Here is a 22,162-nt window from a genome sequence, read left to right on the forward strand (position 1 = left end):
CTATGGTAGACTTACTATTTCAACAAAACAAGTGCAGCAAACACACACTGAAGAACTCTGCCACCGAGACGGCCTCCATTGAGCCGACAGCAAGGATCCAAGCAACACACGCGTCTTCTTCCTCCAGAAGGCAGATGTGGCTGGACAGCTCAAGTAGGGCTGTTTCCAAGAATATGTTTTAAAAGAAGAAAATAACAGCCATAACAAAAATTTATCAGCATTAAGGACTAGATAACATCCATCTAAACAGAATACAAAACACGTGAGAGAGCTGCCAATGACAAATTACATTTCATTTTACTTCCAGTTCACTTTGTGCTGTCTTTGGTTATTCATCCAATCACACTGTCTCATTCCTGGTCAATTATGATAATAGTTGATCTAATTTTAGTTTGAAACCAAAAAAAAGGGAAAAAATAAATCTATGCAGTCTTAGATTTTGAAGATAACAACAGAAGAGAAGCAAAATCCATGGGACTTGTAACAGAAGCACATAAATACATTTTTCCCTCTAATTTTTAAATCGGGCACTTCAAATAGGTATGAATAAAAACAAAAACAATTATTCTTTTGTTTACCTAAGACAATCAAGAAATACATATTCTTTGGTATATGATGATTTTGTAAGAAAACTTAAGCTTCATTTATTCATGTAAAATATAAGAGTTCAGCTCTTCCTGTCAATCAAAATATGTAAGGAATCACAGTATCACTTTTATATATATCCAGAAGAAAATGCTTTTAAAATGCTATGAAAAGATCCCTACTACATTTACATACTCAAATAATGTGTTACTAATATTTCACAAGGAATATCATTTTATTACTGTAATCACAAAATCATAATTTCTGTACAGGAATGTATAAGTGAACATTAATCAATGCATTGATAATTCACTTCATAAAGAGGGTAAACTTACTACAGAACATATTGTAAAGAAAAAATATTGTAAAATTTTCTCGCCTTGCAGAGCACTTTTTAGTGCAAGTATTTAAGACACAATAGTGTTCAATTCAGCAAAGTATTGCAGAATGTCATGCCACAGTCCACTTAATTCCAAGAGGGTCAGGACATGCAGCTTGTAATAAAATGTCAGAGTATATGTATATAAAAAACCACATGTAATTAATAAAATATATAGTGGTTTATTTAGATGGTTTTAAATGATTTCACTGTGGAATTCAGCATAACTGAAACACACATCCAAAGTTTTCTTAGCAGGAATCAGTTTCCTGCTAGGCAATGGCTTTGGCTTCAGGAAGAAATGCCTCCCAATATTTTATCAGCTGTGAATGAGAAAAAAAAGACAAGATATTCTGATTATCTTTTCCATCATATGTACTCATATATCCTATGTATCATTCAGAATGATCTATTCTTAAACAACAGTGATTAAAATATATTAATTTCTGGGTTTTAAAAAACATTTTTAATTAGCAAATAACAGCTATTAATGGTGAGCACTGGGTTCTTAAAGGGATCATTTTAACCTCTCTATTGTTTTTAACATTATTTGAAAGGCAAAGTTATGGAAAACAGGACAGAGGGGAGAGAGATCTTCTTCCATCTGTTGGTTCAATCTTAAAAAGGCCAAAAGGGCCAGTGCTGGGTTAGGCTGAAGCCTGGAGCTTCAAGCACTTGGGTCATCATCCATTGCTTTCCCAGGTGCACTGGCAGGGAGCTGGACAGGAAGAAGCAGCTGGGACATGAACCAGCATCCATAAGGGATGCTGGAGTTGCCGGTGGCAGCGTAACCTGATAGGCCACAAAACTGGCCCTCATATAATAATTACTTATACCATTAATTACTTTTGGCTAATTTCAGGTTTTGATATAAACAATATAATTTTTAAAGATATATTTATTTATTTGAAAGTCAGTTACACAGAGAAGGAGAGGCGGCGGCGGAGGAGGGAGTCTTCTATCCACTGGTTCACTCCCCAACTGGCTGCAACGACCGGAGCTGCACCGATCTGAAGCCAGGAGCCACACGGGTGCAGGGGCCCAAGGACTTGGGCTATCTTCTACCTCTTTCCCAGGCCATAGAGGAGAGTTGGATTGGAAGTGGAGCAGCCGGGAATTGAACTGGCGCCCATATGGGATGCTGGCACTGCAGGCGGCAGCTTTACCCGCTATGCCACAGCGCCGGCCCCAACAATATAATTTTTAAAAACCTTTCTGGAACAGGCATCTTGCTGCCACAGGCTCAGCCATCCCTTCGGATGCCATACTCATACCAGTGTGCCATTTGAGACTCAGCTATACTGTTTCTGATCCCGCTTCCTACAAATGTACCCTACTAAGTAGTAGATAATGGCCGAAGTATTTGGGTCTTGTCTTTTTCTTTAAAGATTCATTTATTCATTTGAAAGGCAGCGTGACAGAGAGGCAGAGGCAGAGAGACAGGTCTTCCATCTGCTGGTTCACTCCTCCAAATGGCTGCAATGGCCGGAGCTGGGCCCATCTGAAGCCACGAGCCTAAAGCTTCCTCCAGGTCTCCCAGTGGGTACAGTGGCCCAAGCACTTACTTGGGTCTTCTCCAAGCATGTGGGAGACATGGATGGAGTTCCTAGCTCCTGGCTTCAGCCTGGACCAGCCCTGGTTGTTTTGCAGGCATTTGGGGAGTGAAGCAATGAACAGAAGATTTTTTTTCTTTTAAATTTATTTATATATTTACTTACTTGAGAGGAAGAGAGACAGAGAAAGAGACAGAGCTCTTCCACCTGCTGGTTCACTCCCCAAATGTATGGGGCTACTACAGGCCAAAGCCAGGAGCCCAGAACTCCACTTAGGTCTCCCACGTGGGTGGCAGTGCCCCAAGCACTTAGCCTTCTGCTATCCCCAGACACACTAGCAGGAAGCTGGATGGCAAGAGAAGCAGGTGGAATTTGAACTGGAACTCCCATATGGGCTTGCTGATTGGTGGCTGAAACGGTTACACAACAGCGGCCTCAAAGAAGATCCCCTGCCGCCCTATGCCGCTCTGCCTTTCAAGTAGATGAAAAATGTGCTAGAAACAGATTACTGCATATTAAAAAGATTACATTCAATAATGTTTATCCAACATCAAGTGATAACATCTCCTACTTAAGAGGAACTCACACTTTATGGTATTGCTAGCCAAGAAGGATGGGATCAAAGGAGGAAGAACACAACACCCTGGGGCAGCACTGGGTGGCACCTGTGACACAGGATCCCGTATGAGAGCACAGGTTTGAGTCCCGACTACATCACTACCAATCCAGCTTCTGCTAATGCATCTGGGAAAGCAGAGGAAAACGATCCGAGCACTTGGGCTCCATCAGCCACATGAAAGACCGGAATCAGCTCCAGAAACTTGGCATTTGGGGAGTGAACCAGCAGACGGAAGGTTCCTCTGTCCCCCCCATCTCTGCCACTCTGCCTTATAACTAACGAATAAAGTCTCTGAATACAATTTGAAGATTCCATGACCAAATTAAAAGTGTAATCTATTATATTTTACATGGACAAGTTTCTATATCCATCTATTTAAAACTGGATGAGAAATTATTCTATTCAAGACATTAAATGATTTGATCTGTCAAATTCCCATTAAAATATGCAGAAAAAACCTGCTACTGATTTTATGACTATCATTAAAACTTATGGTATGGTTTTTCTCTAGTTAAGGACACAAATGCCACTTGCAATCATCAACTACCACCAACTTCAAACACAACAAAAACAAAAATCCAAACAGTACAAATTTTAAAAAAATTATTTTTTAAACTTAGTTTTTAATTTAAGCTCTTTTATAGGAGAACAACTTTCTTAGAGAAGTTACTCAAATACACCTGATGAACCAGAAAACAAAACTATGAAGACAGAGAAAGGGAAAAATTTTCCATGAGACTTCTCAGGGCCTAAAATTTGGAAAAGTTTTTACTGTTTAGTAGAGGCAAAAAGGACTTGAAATGGTTTCCAATTACTTTAACCATCATTTTTTCCTTTGCCCTCCCTGGCTTTTTCTACTCCATTTCTTCTTTTTCACTGAGTTTAAGAGCCCATTTAATTTGTCACTGTCTTTAAAATAAAAACGTAGAGCAAAACCAAATTCTAGAAATTTGTAAACTCATAAAAAATTAACTTTACCTGTTGCTGCGTTTGTACTAATGATTCTAAGTACTTGATGATAACAGTTTTAAAATCCTTTACTCTTTCTTTCTGTTAAAGTATAAAGCATGAAAAAAGGAGTTCATTAGTAAAACACTAAATTTAATTTTATAACAGAATTACAAGAAAAAGTGACCTCATTACAAAAAGAGCAAAATACGTGCCTCAAATCTTCCTACTTCTTTTCGAATCGTTTTAGAGATCTGTTCAAAATCTCTTTCTCCTTGTTGTACTTTTGCTTCCCACTGATAAAAACAAACAAAAGGAAGACATATTTTAATCTTGCTCTCAAGAAAGCTCAATACTGGCAAACTCCAATTGAGAATCATTTGAATTTGTATTTACTTTTCTAGTAGTAGAAATGCATGTTGGCTTAATTTCCATTAACATTTCATTGACAGATTTATCAAAAATTCTAATATTTATTGAACTACAATAATTAAGAGAAAAGATTTTGAGTATCAAATTTGCTACTAAAATAAATTAGCAATGATACAGCATAATTTTCTCATGTTTATATCATTAATTATTCCAGGATGTATCAATAATATTAATTTCAAGAACACACATTCGTCACAATTTACATGGTCAAGGAAATATTTTAAAACAGAAATACTATATGACGGACATTTTAAAAATATCTTTGTAATGGGAAAATGAATGAAGCAAAAACAAAGCTAATTATGGCCTACTGAAGACAAACAAAACAAAACATGGTGGCTAAATTCAGTATAGACATAATAAAATATTTTCACTAGTGACCAAATGGAATAGTTAAAATAACTGAGGATTTAAGTAATGAGATGGCATTTTTCCCACTACATAACCAAAACACTGAGTACATACTCTTCACAGAGCAGGTACATTTATTTTTAGTAATGTAAAGGTTGTCCTACCTCTTCAATTTCCTTATTGAAGCATGGCAAAAAAAGTGTATAAATTATAATAAACTTACACAAATGTTCTATATTACCATATATAATACTTATATATATGGGGATTAACGTGGCCACACAGCTAAATTTGGGGTAAATCTGTGTCTAAAAACCATTTTAGACACAAGAAGTTATCCCTTGCAACCAAATTCACAATCTAAGAAGCAATGTGCAACAACTCACACAAAGGTTAATTTTAGATCTTTTCCTTGTTGGCTTTTTTGTCCGTATCATAGTCATGTGGAGGTAACAAAGGTGTCCGGAGATGTTAATGAGGATTAAAATGTTAAGATAATTCTAACAGGGCTAATTAAAACATGGAAAAACAGCTAAGTACCAAATGGCTCAGAAAAAAATTTATGAAAAATTCTGTACACATGAATGACATGAAAACGAGTAAAGAGAAAGCATGTAGCAGTCACCTCTCTTATCTCGTTTTTCGCTTGCTGTATTTTATCTGGTTTGTTTGCAACCATCATTTTGGCCTCAGTTTCACGTTTTTTGAGCAAAGTAATTTGAGCATCTTCCCATTTCTGCCAGCACTTCATCCGATGGTCAAATACACCCTACAAGTGAATGATAAAACGCTATTAAATAAGTGTGAATCATAACATACTTTCATTACACTAGAAGTTCTGTAATGTCAGAAAGTATAAAAACAATTATTTAAATGCCATTCTAATTTACTAAATAGAGAAAACAAGCATGCTAAGATCAAATATTCATTTTCATTAGCTAAAAACAAAAAACCTTGACATTGAACAAAAAATAAGAGCTAAGAATAAAAACATTACACACAAGATGAAGTTCACTAGTTCTTAGGGTCTTAAAAATGGCTGTACGACAAGGCCTTGAAAAAAGAAAATCTTTAACAGGAAAATGCTTTTGTTACATCTACTTGGAGGGTTCCCTACTAAATATCAAAAGCAGATTTAAAATGTTGGAAACATGTTAGAAATGTAAAAAATCAAATGGGAAAAACTCCTAACAGGAACTAAAGAAATAAAAACCTGGTGGAAGAGATTTAAAATTAAAAAAGGCAAAGCAGGGGCTGGCGCTGCAGTAGTGGGTAAAGCTGCTGCCTGCAGTGCCAGCACCTCATATGGGTGCTGGTTCGTGTCCCGGCTCCTCCACTTCCAATCCAGCTCTCTGCTATAGCCTGGGAAAGCAGCAGAAGATGGCCCAAGTCCTAGGGCCCCATGTGGGAGACTGGGAGGAGGCTCCCGGCTTCAGATCAGCAAAGCTCCAGCTGTTGCGGCCAAATGGGGAGTAAAGGAAAGATGATAGAAAATGAAAAAGAAAAAAGTATTACACCAAAGAGAGCAAAAGAATACTTATAACCATGTGTCTAGCATGGAAAAATAAATGAAGAAATAGGAAAGAGGTACAAACAAGTCAACTAAATCCACAACTTTCAGTAAGTGGTCTGGCACAGGAAGAACAGGTGAATGAAGGGAAGAAATGAGACGTGGACATGAGCGTAATTAGAAGTCTCAGGAAAAAAAACTGCTGGAGAGAATGGCAGCCTCCACGAGGAACGCCTGCTCTAGCTTGCGGCTGGGGCCACAGTAATGTTGCTTTAGGATTCACTAATTGAAAAAATGAAGCAAGCAGTAATCAACTGGGTGAATCACAAAGCATTAAACCAGAGTTATTCTAACTTATTCCAAATAAAGAACTTTTTGAGTCAAGAAGCAATAAATAAAAGCATGTTCCTGTAGGAATTATTCAAGAGAAAAATATGTAGACAGCATGTTAAAAATAATAGGCTTTGCGGGACCAGCGCTGTGGCACAGCAGGTTAAAGCCCTGGCCTGAAGCGCCGACATCCCATATGGGTGCTGGTTGTAGTCCCGGCTGCTCCTCTTCCGATCCAGCTCTCTGCTATGGCCTGGGAAAGCAGCGGCAGATGGCCCAAGTGCTTGGACTCCTGCACCTACAGGGAAGACCGAAGAAGCTCCTGGCTTAGGATTGGCACAGTTCCTCCTTTGCAGCCACATGGGGAGTGAACCAGCAGATCGAAGACCTCTCTCTGTCTCTACCTCTCTCTCTGTAGTTCTTTCAAATAAATCAGTAAGTCTAAAAAAAAAGGAAACTCAAGACGCCTACACCCTTTGGTTAGTATTTCTGCTTCTACAAAATGTATGTCCAAGGACTTACTATTGAAATACTTAATATTTTATGACCTTGTCTAAATATGATCAGAGTTGGTGAACTTGGAAGGCTTCCATAGCCTTGGCAACTCATGACGAGAGCCTAGGGTGGTTACTGGCGCCATAAACTAGTGTCAATTTGTTGGGTCAACAGGAGTCACTGTGCACTTGCTCCTCATGTAGGATCTCTGTCCTTAATGTGCTGTACATTGTGATTTAATGCTATAACTAGTACTCAAACAGTATGTTTCACTTTGTGTTTCTATGTGGGTGCAAACTGTTGAAATCTTTATACTAAATTGATCTTCTGTATATAAAGAGAATTGAAAATGAATCTTGATGTGAATGGAAGGGGAGAGGGAGAGGGGAGGGTTGCTGGTGGGAGGGAAGTTATGGGAGGGGGAAGCCACTGTAATCCATAAGCTGTACATTGGAAATTTATATTCATTAAATAAAAGTTAAAAAAGAAAAAAAAAGAAATACTTAATATTCTTTAAGTCAGATTGTTTAAACAATTCAAAGTACAGGGTATGATGCAATGTTACGCAACCATTAAAAGCAATGGAACCCATTTACATAATTTGATATGGGGCCCCTGTCTACCACTATGGGCAGGAAAACTTGGCAAAGATTAGGGCCCATTTATGAGAAAGGAAGGGAGAGAAGGTAGAACAAGCTTTATTATGACAGCAAAGCTCATTGTAAAGAGAAATTTAGAATCTAATAGTTCATGACTAAGGTCCTTAGTTCTGCTTGTCACGTAAGGGTACTACTTTTTCAAATACAACTGAATTCATTCAAAACAAAAATTACCTGCCACCCTCTCCACAATCCCACAGCTCCTCTGTGCAGCTGACCTGGGCTAGGTTTCAGCAGGAAACCAATCTAAAAGAGTCTAATTTACCTCAAAGTATAACTCAATCATTACTCTTACCTCTCTGATTCAATGATCATTAATTCACTATTTCACAAAGTGTGTTCCATATATGTATATAGATATTGTGTGAGAATTTCTGTTCCTACAAATGTAGAAACCTCTGGATTAAATGAAGTTAAAAGACTTACTTATTTATTTTTTTGTTTACCCCTAGATGGTTGTGAGCTTTTAAAATGACCTCTGAATTTCTAAAACAGGAACACTGTATCTATTATTTCCTAAACTTGGTTGACTGTGGTACATTTTTTGTACCACTTTTTTGCAGAAAATATTCTCAGAAACATGAATAGAAGTGTAATAGAATGTAAAATACAAGAAAAAGATTTCTGCAGTATGAGGAAAACTGTTTTTGAAGGATCAACAGAAGCAGTTCACCCCTTCCAGGAGGTCTTTGCCATGTCAGCGCTTCTCACAAAGAACACAGCCGAACATCCTTTTACTGGACCACATTTTTAAAGATTTACTTATTTATTTGAAAGGCAGAGTTAGACAGAGAGAGGGAGATCTGCCACATGCCATCTTCTGCTGCTTGCCCAGGTGCATTAGAAGGGAGTTGGATGAAAAGAAAGGAGTAGTGGGAAGACAAACTGACACTCACATGGGATTCCGGCACTACAGTTGGCTGCATAACCTGTTATAGCACAAGGCAGGCTTCTGGGCTACATAGTTTTTGGAAATATGTTTTGGTTTTTTACAGAAACTCTCTTGCTACTGGGAGCTCTGAAATGAGCTGAGAGTCAAGGGATCCACCTAGGAATCATCCTGTGTAAACTGGATTTCTGTAGATCACAAGTTGACTATACATAACAAACTATACTCTGGTAACTGCTATCTATATTAACATCTATACCTGAAAAGAAAAAGTAGCCACAGGGGTATAGAGTGACACCTAAGTAAATTTAAGTAATTAAAAAACAATTTATTTATTTATTTGGAAGGCAGAAACAGAGAAAGGAGAGAGACGTGTCTTCCATCCACTGGTTCACTCTCCAAAAGGCCGCAATAGCCAGCCAGGAGCCAGGAGCTTCTTCCGGCTGATGAAATGCTATGCAGCGTGGGTGCAGGGGACAAGAACTTGAGACACCCTCTGCTGCTTTCCCAGGTGCACTAGTACAGAGCTGAGTCAGAACTGGAGCAGCCAGGCGAGGCTTAACCTTCTACGCCACAAAACCATTCTCAAATTCAAGTAATTTTATCAAATCTAAGGGAACGCCATTTTGAAGTGCTGAGAACTCTCTAGAAACTGTTGTAATTATTAGATATGCAATGCATCACGGTTTTCAGTGCAGATCAACACTACCTTAACCAGATTTTAGCTGCAAAAACTTTGCATACTAAAGTGAGGAACAAGGGCTTACTAACTTTCTAGTGTTTGAATTCAATGTAAACAGTAAACGTCCATTGTTAAATCAACAAGAGTCACTGTGTACTTACTCCCCATGTTGGATCTCTGTCCTTAATGTGTTGTACTATGAGAATTAACGGTAAAACTAGTATTCAAACAGTACTTTATACTTTGTGTTTCTGTGTGGGTGCAAACTGTTGAAATCTTTACTTAGTATATACTAAGTTGCTCTTTTGTATATAAAGATAATAAAAAATGAATCTTAATGAAGAATAGGATGGGAGAGGGAGTAGGAGATGGGATGGTTTGTGGGTGAGAGGGTACTTATGGGGGGAAAAACCACTATAATCCAAAAGTTGTACTTTCTAAATTTGTATTTATTAAATAAAAGTTTTCTAAAAAAAAATAAATAAAGCAAAAAAACAAACAGTAGATGTGCAGCTCTCCCTTCCGTGAGTACCATTCAGCTCAGTTTCTTGTCTGAATTTCGAAGCTTTCTGTAGTGATATATCAGCTTTTAACTGGATTACCTTCCCAATTTTTCAGAAGTTAGACTATTTGAACATTACCGTGAGATAACACAATTTACGATCTGAAATAACTGTGTCTTGCTGACAGACACATGGTGACTACACACTGAGTATACACACAACCCAGTGTTGGGTGATCACAACCCAGACTCATGTCGAGGCCCCCATGAAATACATCCATGGCAACCCTGCTATTTCTAATGAGACTGTCAGTTCTACTGTTAAAAGTCCTGAAGGCAATTTCAGCTAGCACTACAATGAGTCAAGAAACATTCTCAATTAATTGCAAATCTGCATATAGAAATACATAGGTTGCATATAGAAAAACTTGTGTTGCTTTCTGTTTTCTTGGTCTTCCTCAGACCTCGACAAACGTCAGTTCTGTCCATAGTACTGCCCATGCCTCAATAGAAGAAAGCATTAAGATACTAATCCTCACCCTGAAACTATTTCACATGTGCTAGTGTGGAATTCAGACGCCTAACAGGAAGCACCAGACTCTCTGGAAAGCAAACCACTGAAGTGAGAATGCAGGTAGGACTGCGAAGCAGGGCTCACCTTCACTGCCGCGATAAGACGAATGTAGTCACTAAGCAGTTCTGAAAACATGTAAAAGTCAGCAAAGGCTTGTTCTTGATGTAACTGGTCTATCTTCTCCTCGACCTCGGCAAGCTGAGACAAAGCTCTAGATAAAGCCGTGTGGTCCTCAGAATTTCCCAACATGGCAGCGCTCTTAGCAAACGCAGCTGTGTTGGCTGAAAGTTCTGAAATAGAAAAGTATTTACTCTTAGTGTTCACTAGTAAAACTTTAAAACGCTGCGTTGATTTTCCTACTTTCTCTCCAAATTTTATCTATTCATAATAAATTAATTAATATGAAACAATGAGTCCTTAGAATGCATTGGGCATAAATGCCAAATGCTCTACTGGAAATTTGCAAGAATCACTGTCTGTATTCCAGGGAATGAACGATGTTTGAAACTTAATATAATAGTCTATGCCCCTTTCTCCACCAAACTGCTTATTCTTGCTCTCTCCATTCCTTCAAAACACAAGAAACACACTTGTATCTTTAATAGGAGAGCTGATTTATGCTACATTCTTTGGCCTTCAAACATCTGTCAGGGAAAGCATTGTGAATTTTTAAGAATACTGTTTAGTTAATAAAAGAAAAGCAAGGTAAAATTTTACATACAATTCACACAGATCTTAGTCTTTTTCTTAATTCAACAACAATGCTCAGTAAGATATCAGAATTTCTAAAATCTTGCCCATGACCATTTCAGATACTTCAAATAAATAAAACAGACGGTCAGATGCTGATACTGCAATGATGGACAATCTCATAGCCTGGAACTGCTCTGCTGCTCTCACTATGTAAAGCTCTCTACAAAAACCAGTCAATCCCTACGAGATGAATAATACAAGGGGGAAAAGCTGTTACAAACTACTTTCGGTATAAAAATATTAGGTTTCTGTACCAGTCCTAATGAAATGTATCACTGGTAATGTCATTTACTTCATATACTAAGTTACTTATTACGTATTTGGGAAAACTGATATTAAGTCATTGATGCTTCAGAAATAAAATAAACCAAAACCCAAAAACTTCACTGTGGGCTACAATATTATAATTCTTAGTTTTATGAATTTTTACCAATACCCTCCCAATTCTTAAATATTGTGCTTGAGAACAAAGAAAATACTTCAAAGGGTTTTCTAAGAAAGAGAAGTACAAGACAAATACAACCAAGAAAAATCTTAAATATCAGCTCCTGAATTTCAAGTTTGTTTTTTTTTTTTTTTTTTTTTAATTACAGTTAGTAATGAGTAAGACATCTTCATCTGGACTCAGCCAGGTAACAACAGTTTTAACTCAAAGTCCAAATAGTCCTCTTATCTTAGGACTTTGGCACCTCTAAATTAGATCAAACTAAACAAAAACTTTTAACAAAGTTGAAATAGAAAAATATTCTCCTAATTACTTTTTTCTCACTTCTACGGTAACTTCAGAATATTTAGCTTCAGAATATTTAGCTTTATAAAATTTAAATAAAATAATTAGCTTTATGGTGCAAAACATGTAAGTAACGTGGCATACAAACCTTTTCTGTGACAGACCAAGGCTTCAACACTGGCATGAAGTTTCCTAAGTTGCTGATCCAGATTCTCAAACTGCTGCTGCTTTTCCTCAAACCACTAAGAAAAAAATGAAAAATGGAGCTAATTTAGGAAGAACAAACCATTGTAAATTAGGTTACCAATAGAAAGCTATAGTCTTTGTTTTCAAGCAACAAAGTAACCACGCATAACCATGGTGGTCAACTGATGTGCCTGGGAACTAAACTCAATAAGCAAATTAATATCCTATTTTCTACTTGTACACTTTAAAATGCAATTGTTGGGCTCATTAATTCATCTCATTATTCAAGTCGAGAAATCAGCCCTTACTGCATCCGATTCATTCATCTTGATGGTCATCTTGTTGACAGCGTCGGCGGCCTTGGTCACCATCCTCAATATTCCCGCTCCACTCAGAGCCTGAGTATTAACTGCTCTCGGCAGCTGGAATTGAATGACAAATAAGGGCAAACAAACCGGTTAAAAGCCTGGAGGTTTAACTGGGCACAAAAGAGACTCCCCCTTCCTCCAAAAGAAAAAAAAAGAAAAAAAAGGAGGTTTTATTTTCTTCACTCTCATACATTTCAATAGCGAGATCTAATTTCTCAAATACACTACTTGTACATTCTCAAAGGAAAACTTAAAAAATAGACTTTCCATTTGCTTTTATTTTGCACGTTTACATTTAGATGGAACAAACACCATTTGTCAAAGTATGTTAAGAAATTGCCTAGCACTCAAACACTGGCCACCTGTTTGCTAGCAGAAATAAACTGTTTATACGGGAAGAAGAAAGTCCCAAGAAAAATCTTGGGCTCAGTTAAGAATGTAGTGCTTTGAATTTTTAAGAAATTCTGGACTCAATTTTTGAACAATTTATTAATTTTAGAGGCAGAGAGAGAGCAAGTGAGAGTGCAATCCCAACTGTTGGTTCACTCCCCAGATGCTGACAACAGCTAGGGCTGAGTCAATGGAGCCAGGACTCAGGAACTCAATGCAGGTCTAGCTTGGCATGGACCCAATTACTTGAGCCATCATGGCTGCCTCCCAAAGTCTGGAAGCTGGAGTCAAGGGCCAAAGGCAAGTACTGAAGCCAGGCAAGCCAACATGGCATGTAGCCATCTTAAACACTAGCCCAAATGCTCACCTTATCTAATTAAAAATAAATAAATAAATAAGTAACAATTAGAACTCTAAACAGTTCTTAAAAGCTCAAAATGTGCCAAATATCTCAGATATAAAAAAGAAGTATGGTTACAAATTTAGGTCTTTTCAAGTCATAGGTTTGTGTTTCAAAACCTCAATAGGGGCCGGCACTGCAGCATAGTGGGTAAAGTCGCCGTCTGCAGTGCCAGCATCCCACGTGGGTGCCAGTTTGAGACGTGGCTGCTCCACTTCCTCTCTAGCTCTCTGCCATGGTCAGTAGAAGATGGCCCAAGTCCTTGGGTCCATATACCGGTGTGGGAGACTGTAAGAAGCTCTTGGCTCCTGGCTTCAGATCAGCCCAGCTCTGGCCATTGCGGCCATTTGGGTAGTGGACCAGGGGATGGAGGAAGATCTCTCTCTGCTTCTGCCTCTTTGTAACTCGGCCTTTCAAATATAACCCTCAATAGAATACAGACACATAAATACACACACATCTCTGTTTTCTTTCTCTCATTCAAAAGAATAGTGGCACTAACTCCCATCCACTGCTCTTCCCCCTGTCCTCCATCCTACCACTTGACTCTTGTTTGCTTATTTTTTGGTTAGAAATTCTGAACTAAACTATGATGAAAAAAGAAAAAAGGCAAGTAGATAGCATTTTAAAGTAACTGGGGTTGTTGTTGCTGGTGGTGTTAGAAATTTAGTGAGATTACTGATAAACAGCTACGAAGTCCAGGAATTACCAAGGGTAACCAGGGCTGATTCTGATATATTCCTTTTCCAAATAATTGTTCTGGGCCCACACATTATCAGAGAAAAGAGGCACACTTGGAAAGAACAGTAAAATGGTCAAAGAAGGCAAACTTATTCATGGCATTGTTAATAGGCAAGGAGTCACAGTTGATTTAAATCTGTTCAGAACACTGCAGGATGCTGTTTACAGTGTTTAAAAGGTTAGTATGTTGGGGATAGGGGAAAAGGGAAGGGTGTGGGGAGAGGGGTAAGGAGAGAACAAGAGACAGACAAAGGGAGAAAAATCAACCAGATCTGCTCTCCACTGGTTTATTACTTATATTCCACAAAAAAATGAGGTTGGGCAAGGTCAAAGCCAGGAGCCAGGTCTCCTAGGTGCTAAGCAGGTACCCAACTACTTGAGGCATCACCTGCTGCCTTCCAGAGTGTGCACTAGCAGTAAGCAGGTATGCAGGGAGAAGTCAAGACTCAAACCAACACACTCTGATATGGGAGGCAAGAAACTCAAGTGGCATCTTTTTTTAAAAGATTTACTTACTTGTTTGAAAGTAAGAGTTACAGAGAGAGAAGAGACAGAGAGACAAAGGTCTGCGACCCCCTAGGTCACTCCCCCACATGGGTACAGGGGCCCAAATACTTGAGTCGTATTCCATTGCTTTCCCAGAAGGGAGCTGGACTGGAAATGGAACAGCCGTAATTCAAACAAGTGTCCATAATTCAAACAAGCTGCGGATGGCGGCTTAACCTGCCGTACAACACTAGCCCCTCAAGTGGTATTTTAACAACTACGGCAAATACTGTCTCCCCTCAACTCTCTGCCACCACCTTCTCTAATTTAAGTACGATATGTAAGCAACAAGTAAAGAGCATTCAGAATTAGACTATAAACTATATCCTTACTAAAGTTTAAATTTTTTTTAAAAGATTTACTTATTTATTTGAAATGCAGAGTTATAGAGACGCAGAGGCAGAGAGAAAGAGAGAGAGGTCCCCCATCTGCTGGTTCACTCCCCAAATGGCTGCAATGGCCAGAGCTGGGGCAATCCAGAGCCAGGAGCCTCCTCTGGGTTTCCCATGTGGTACAGGGGCCCAAGCACCTGGGCCATCTTCTACTGCTTTCCCAGGCCATAGCAGAGAGCTGGATTGGAAGTGGAGCAGCCGGGACTTAACTGGTGCTCATATGGGATGCCGGCACTGCAGGTGGTGGCTTCACCTGCTACACCACAGTGCTGGCCCCTAAAGTTTTAAATTTTTAGGAAGGGACTGATTATACTATGAATATCAATGCAAGGAAGGTAATTTGCTAGTAATTTAGTGAAAAAATTAAAACACTAAGAAAAAAAACACATCTGAAAACCCTCTTGTTTAACTACATCTAGGAATGCCAATTATTCACGGAATGTTCATTCTTATATAAATCATTACAATGTTAAACATAAATGAAAAAATTTATACACAAAAATTTAAATTAGAAATAATACCTCTGAACTTTCCAAGAACTGCCTTAAATCAGGATCCTGTAGTAAAGTTGGATGTTTTACTGTTCTTTGAAGGTATCTAGATTTAAGAGTAAAATTGTTTATTAGTAGCATTTCATTTTAAATTGTTTTTCAACAAAATAAAAATAAAAAACTAGGCAAAAAGGTGTCCCCTCTCTGCCTGTTAATCTGCCTTACTATAATGACGAAGAACCTTTTTTTTTTTCAAGATTTATTTATTTATTTGAAAGGCAGAGTTAGAGAGAGAAAGATGGAGAGACAGAAAGAGATCTGCTATCTGCTGGTTCACTCCCCAAATGGCTGTAACAGCCAGAGCTGGGCCGGTTGGAAGCCAGGAGCCAGGAGCTTCTTTCAGGTCTCCAACATGGATGCAGGGGTCCAAGCAACTGGGCCATCTTCGACTGCTTTTCCAGGTGCATTAGCAGGGAGCTGGATAGGAAGTGGAACAGTCGGAACTCAAATCAGCACCCATATGGGATGCTCCTGTGGCAGGCAATGGCTTTATTCAATGTGCCACAACACCAGCACCTTTTTGTTCATCTTTGGAAAACTGAAAGGCTATCCCCTTTTCCTAATTATATAAATCTAGAAGTGCCAGAGTAGGGATGGGGTGGTAACCTCTAACAGTAAAGGGATAAAGCTGAAAAAGGACATATGAACTTATTTAGTAATTTTATTTTGGGATAGATTCAACAGGCTTCCATTTATAATTTGAGTCTTAAGTTACATGTATATATACACACATGCATGCTTAACTGGACAATTTTTAAAATTTGCTATTACCACCAGAACAGGGATGAGTCTACTAATTTTTTGGCTTGTCAACAGATTTAAATGACCACAATAGTTTTTTTTTATTTTACACGAACTAATTTTTCTTCAATATTTGTATTTTTAAGGTTTTATTTTTAATAAATGTCTTATCTAAACATAAAGTAAAAATGAGAAAGTGAAGAGAAACATCATTATGAAATCACTACTAGCCCAGTTTGTCATTTTCCTTTACTAAGCAAGCTCATACTTATCTTTCATCCATAATAAATTATCATTTCATAAAAGAAAAAGAAGTTACTATTTGATGACTCAATTACTCATTTAATCCCATTTTCAAAAGATCATTATCTTTCCCCACATTAATAACTACATAAGGCAATATTTCAATATTTCACTTCAGTTAATATACTTGTATTCTATTTCTTTGGAATAAATGTATTTAGCAATTTTTCCCTTTTTAAAAAATTATATTTAAAATTAAAGTTTTTGAAAAAAAACTTTTTTAAAAACCAAATTCTATAAAATGGTCAAAATTACTATTCTATTGATCTTATAAGTTAATTTCTAGCATCGTGCCATAGTGGGTAAAGCCGCCTCCTATGACGCTGGCATCCCACATAGGCGACGGTTTGTGTCACAGCTGTTCCACTTCTGATCCAGCTCCCTGCAAATGCACCTGGGAAAGCAGCAGAAGATGGCCCAAGTCCGTGGGCCCCTGCACTCACATAGGAGACCAGGAAGAGCCTCCTGACTCCTGGCTTTAGTCCTAGCCATTGTGGCCATTTGGGGAGTGAACCAGCAGATGGAAGATTGATCTCTCTTTCTCTCTTTGTGTCTCTTCCTCTATGTAACTCTTTCAAATAAATGAACCTTTAAAAAAAGTTAGCTTCCATCTTTCACACATCAAATGCTATATTAAACTTCATTTTAAGTTTGCAAAGGAAGTCATTAAAAAAAAAAAAAAGAAAGCATTTGTTAGATAATCTGCAATACAATACGGGCTGTGGTTTGAAAAAAAAACTGTTGATCATATTACAGAACCAAAAAGGACATACAACAGGAACACTAATCCTGTAAAAGTATGAAACAAAAAGCAAAAACACCTAGCATTCAACCTTTATGAGATATTACTGTATTTCAAACTAAATGATATCCTATTACCGTTTAAATCATAAGACAGCTTTCCAAAGTGAGTTATGTACAATACTAGCCTCAAGGAATAGTTTAAGAAAAAGAACTGATTCTATAATTAAGAAAGTCCGTGTGGTTCCCCCAAGAAATAAATTTGGCTTACCTGAATTAAATCCTATGTTAATAAGATGCAGTTCACTACAGGTCTCTCTTCACTCCACTACATATTAGAATTCTGAGTGATCAAGTTTGGCAAACAATATTTTAGAAAAAAAGTAGAAGTTGCCTTCCTTCTTAAAAAGGGATGCATAAACTCAAGAGCAACTAACTGAAGTGTGTGTGCACACAAATGTACAACCTGGATGAAGTCTTTAAACAGTTCATGGAAAACAGGTTTTACAAAAATTATACATGAATTTCAAAATAATTTTTACAGTGACATCAACTTATCTTCTAATTTCATTTTTCCACAGACTTACTGAAGTACACTTGTTAAATTAAGCTAAGAAATACATAATGAATTTTAAAACAATGAATATGTTACTATGTAATGTATTCACATATAAAAATTGAGATCAGAGGGTAACAGAGTAACACAGAACAAAAACCAGGAAGAGTAGGGAAAGGACACATGAAAGCAGGTACAAGGGCACAGACACACAACGGGAGTTAGCCCATCCAGCAAGACGCGGTCAGCAGCTGCTTTTCATACTCGATCCAGGTACAGATTACTGACAAAGACAGAAGAACCACACTTAGGGCTTTCCAGTACCTACTTACCTAGCAGAAACATAAAGTACTTGGTAACAATAAAGATAAAAATGTTTTGCTTGTGTAGAACTCCAATTTAAGTGCTAATAATGAGAGAATGGAAACACATAAAAGAGTCTGGGTATTGAATGATATTGGTAAGGACTTGCGTTTTAGCAGAAGATGACAGACAACAAACCAGACGAATAAACGTAAATTATGCAGCACGAGATGTTGCGAGGAGTTGCAGACTGGTGCCGCCACACATGGAGCACCATAAATGTTAGGAAAAGAGGCGTAGAATACAGAGGTGGCAGTCTATGAATATACAGCCAGACTGAATTTATTCAGAGAAAATAAATTCATAGAGGCAGGTGACCAACTGTTGGCATGCACACTGATGGAACATGTGGCAGAAGGCCACGACACCAGGGTCGGGCCTTTTTATATTTTAGGAGGGCTAGGGCTGGGGGTGGGATTAGAGGGCAGCAGACAGAGGGGAAATTCTTGGAACTGGTCTTTCAGGTGTTCCAGCAAGTGGTCTCTCAGGTGGCCGTGGAGGGTGGGGTATGAAGGCAACGGGGTGTCAGACCCAGTTGAGATGCAAGGGCAAGGAATAAATTCCAACGTTCATCTATCTTTTGGGCAATGAGCCAGAATGGCTGCGGCTTATGTCTCTGTTCCATCACACGATAAGGTGACAAGCAACTCAGAAATAAAAGACAGAACAACAGGATAAAAGGCACCAGGTGCCAAAGGGGTGGCTGGTGGCACTTTAAATACAGTAAATCAGAATTAAGTCAGTCCTCAGAATATGCTTTATTGGAAAGATGACATATGAACAATTCAACTTGAAACAGGACTGGGAGTCAGCAATGCAGGAGTCTGGTGAGAAAGCACTGTGGGCGGAGGAACAGCCAGTGAAGCACAGTAAAGCTGGGAGATGCCCAGGTGTTTCGAGAAGCAGGTTGGTGTGGCCCAGGCAGCAGAACAAGTGATCCTGACCAGGACACAAGATCCAGCAGGTCACAGGGTGGTGCAGGTGGAGGCTCCTGCCATGAGCAGGACTGACTTGGAACGAGGGACATTCTCTACTGAGGCAATGACCTGAGTATATTCTAAAAGGGGAACTAGCTGATATTTAAATAACGAAAGAAAAATAAAAAAGAGTACAAGTGCCAAGGATGGAGGCAGGGAAGACAATTCGGTTGTGATGGCAGTTATTGAAGGCCCGTGGGCCAGCAGTCACTAGACAGTCATCAGAAGGAAGCAACAGGATTTTCTGATGAATCACAACATCCCGAACAGCCTCCTACCTACAAACTCCTCAGTACCAAAGAGCAGATTAATTAATCCACATTAACTGCTAGGCCTTGGCAGATGGGGTGCGAGATGCTTGAAATGAGCCCAATTCTGATACAATTCCACTTTAGAGAGGAGGATATATTTAAGTAAGTTGCCCAATGCCATACAGATTAACATGTAGTTTAATGCAGGCTTCAACTTCAAAGGGATTCCAAATCTTGTACAGTTTTATCATGCTCTGCTAAATTTCTCAGTTTATACATGGCAGAAGTGTTATCCTTGCCTATAAAATACATTCATTTTGATCTTAGCAGAAGACATGAGGCGCTCTTAGGAAAACCACACAAACCATATTATCAGGGCTACTCTTAATACAAGTACTTACTACTTTTACTACAAGTAGTTTGGTTTACTTAGGTTGTGTGTGACTCTGGGGAGTATGGGAGAACTAAACCATGTCCTTTCTCTTCTTACCTCTTAAGATTTTTTATTTTATTTTATTTATTTTTTTATTTATTTGAGAGGTAGAGTTATAGACAGTGAGAAGGAGAGACGGAGAGACAGAGAGAAAGGTCTTCTGTCCATTGGTCGACTCCCCAATGGCCACGATGGCTGGAGCTGCGCCAATCCAAAGCCAGGAGCCAGATGCTTCTTCCCAGTCTCCCATGTGAGTGCAGAGGCCCAAGCACTTGGGCCATCCTCCACTGCCTTCCCAGGCCACAGCAGAGAGCTGGACTGGAAGAGGAGCAGCCAGGACTAGAACCCGGCACCCATATGCGATGCCAGCACTGCAGGCAGAGGATTAACCCACTGCGCCACAGCGCCAGCCCCATCGCTTCCTACCTTTTAGTATCAGATATGTACCCTTTCATTTAAGACCATCATTTGGATTCTCTAGGTTGAACAAACAAATGTGTAAATAAATATGTAAATGCATACCACAGTGTTAAATAAAGTTAGGCACAAACACTTGCCTGACCCACTGGCTCCAACTAGGCTTGGTATCCTGCACACAGGCCTGCTCTGATGCTTAAATTTTAAGAAATGCCAAAGGAAAACGACTTTAGGAAAGTTGGCTATTTGAAAGCACAGGAAGTACATAGTTTTTAAAACTGTATGGATTATAAAAATGTAGAGGCTGGTGCTGTGGTATAGTGGGATAAGACTCCACCTGCAGCACCAGCATCTCATATGAGCACTGGGTTCAGGTCCCAGCTGCTCCACTTCTGATCCAGCTCCCTGCTGATGGCCTGGGAAGGCAGTGGAGGACAGCCCAAATGGTTGGGTCCCTGTACCCACATAGGAGACAAGGAGGAAGGTCTGGACTCCCAGATTCAGATCAGCCCAGCCACTGCGGCCATTTGAGGAACGAACCAGCAGATGGAAGACTTCTCTGTCTCTCCTCCTGTTACTCTGCCTCTAAAATAAATAAATAAATCTTAAAAAAAAAATAAAAGTGCATAGAAATTGATTAAAACTAGCCAAGATAGGAGAAAAAGAATTAGATAAAAGTAAAGAATTTGTCCCAGTTCCTTTCCTTCTGAACCTTTAAGCCAACATTTTCTTTAGTCATTTTTTTCTAACGGAAAATGAACTTTCCCCTCATACTATACAATTTTTTTTCACTACTGAAAACTCTACTAAGCTGGTATTTAACAATCTAATTTAATGAAAAAAAAAAAAAAACACAACTAGGTCAAGTTTCAATATTCCCTTAAAACTCTTCTCAACACTTCACACTATAAGAACACATGGTGAGTACCATGCAATGCAGTCAAGTTAGAAGAAAGGTGAATGTAGAATCCAATTGCATGTCCTTGGACAATCAATCTTCATTAAGTTCCTTATCAAGTATGCCATCAGAAATATTTCAAATTTACTCATAGAAAAACAAGACTTGAAAGGTCTCACAAAGGGTCATGGTTACCTTTTCAGGAAGGAATAAGTGAAACCAAGGTACAATATTATCCACTTTTATTCGTTAAAAATATCCCATGTATGACCACTCATGTAACAAAATCAATTTTAATGCCTAACCTACATTTCTCTTGATGCAATTTATGTCCTTTTCCTGTGTAACTGCTGAGTTCTATAGAAATAATCACACCTTTTAAATTTTCTCTAATATAAGATTTTTCAACTGTATATTCTTGAGGTTTCCTTATGACACGTTGTTCAAGCTTGAGTTTATTGTGGCATTTTCTTAAAATGCAGAAAATTTACTACTAAAAAACAGAAACAAGTTGTCTTAGTGTTAAAAAAACAAAATGTACCCTGGAGACACACCTTCCTCCCCAAATCCTTTCCTATCCAAACCCACTACTAATTTTAAGCGAAAAGAAAATAAAGAGCAAATAAAAAATACCTAACAAATTAGAAAATGTTTTAAGCCTGTGTAATTATCAAGTTGTATTCTAAATTTGGACCTTAAGAGAGTTTCAAATTGTTTTCTCACTTTTATCACAGAAAGAAAGGAATAAATGCTAATATACTGGGAGCGGGATCCTCTCCCACCAATCCATTCCCCTTTCATTTTGCCACAATGAAGTCAAACCTTAAGACCATGGGGCGGGGCCGGCGCTGTGGTGTAGCAGGCAAAGCTGTCGCCTTCAGTGCAGGCATACCATATAGGTGCTGGTTCAAGAACTA

At 38.5% G+C, this 22,162-nt stretch overlaps 1 protein-coding gene across 1 annotated transcript in view; it reads right to left on the minus strand.

The window, feature by feature from the left end:
• Positions 1 to 278: 278 nt before the first annotated feature.
• SNX2 (sorting nexin 2) overlaps positions 279 to 22,162 on the minus strand; it is a 74,378-nt gene continuing 52,494 nt past the window's right edge. Inside the window, exons 8-15 of the mRNA XM_062189260.1 lie at positions 15,536 to 15,611; positions 12,486 to 12,599; positions 12,140 to 12,233; positions 10,593 to 10,798; positions 5,493 to 5,636; positions 4,300 to 4,380; positions 4,115 to 4,186; positions 279 to 1,287 (exon numbers count right to left, since the gene is read on the minus strand). Coding sequence (XP_062045244.1) covers positions 1,237 to 1,287; positions 4,115 to 4,186; positions 4,300 to 4,380; positions 5,493 to 5,636; positions 10,593 to 10,798; positions 12,140 to 12,233; positions 12,486 to 12,599; positions 15,536 to 15,611 — 838 coding nt within the window. The 3' untranslated portion in view covers positions 279 to 1,236. The remainder of the gene's footprint in view (positions 1,288 to 4,114; positions 4,187 to 4,299; positions 4,381 to 5,492; positions 5,637 to 10,592; positions 10,799 to 12,139; positions 12,234 to 12,485; positions 12,600 to 15,535; positions 15,612 to 22,162) is intronic.

The sequence above is a fragment of the Lepus europaeus genome, chromosome 4 (genome assembly GCF_033115175.1).
Source record: "Lepus europaeus isolate LE1 chromosome 4, mLepTim1.pri, whole genome shotgun sequence".
Lineage (NCBI taxonomy): Eukaryota > Metazoa > Chordata > Mammalia > Lagomorpha > Leporidae > Lepus > Lepus europaeus.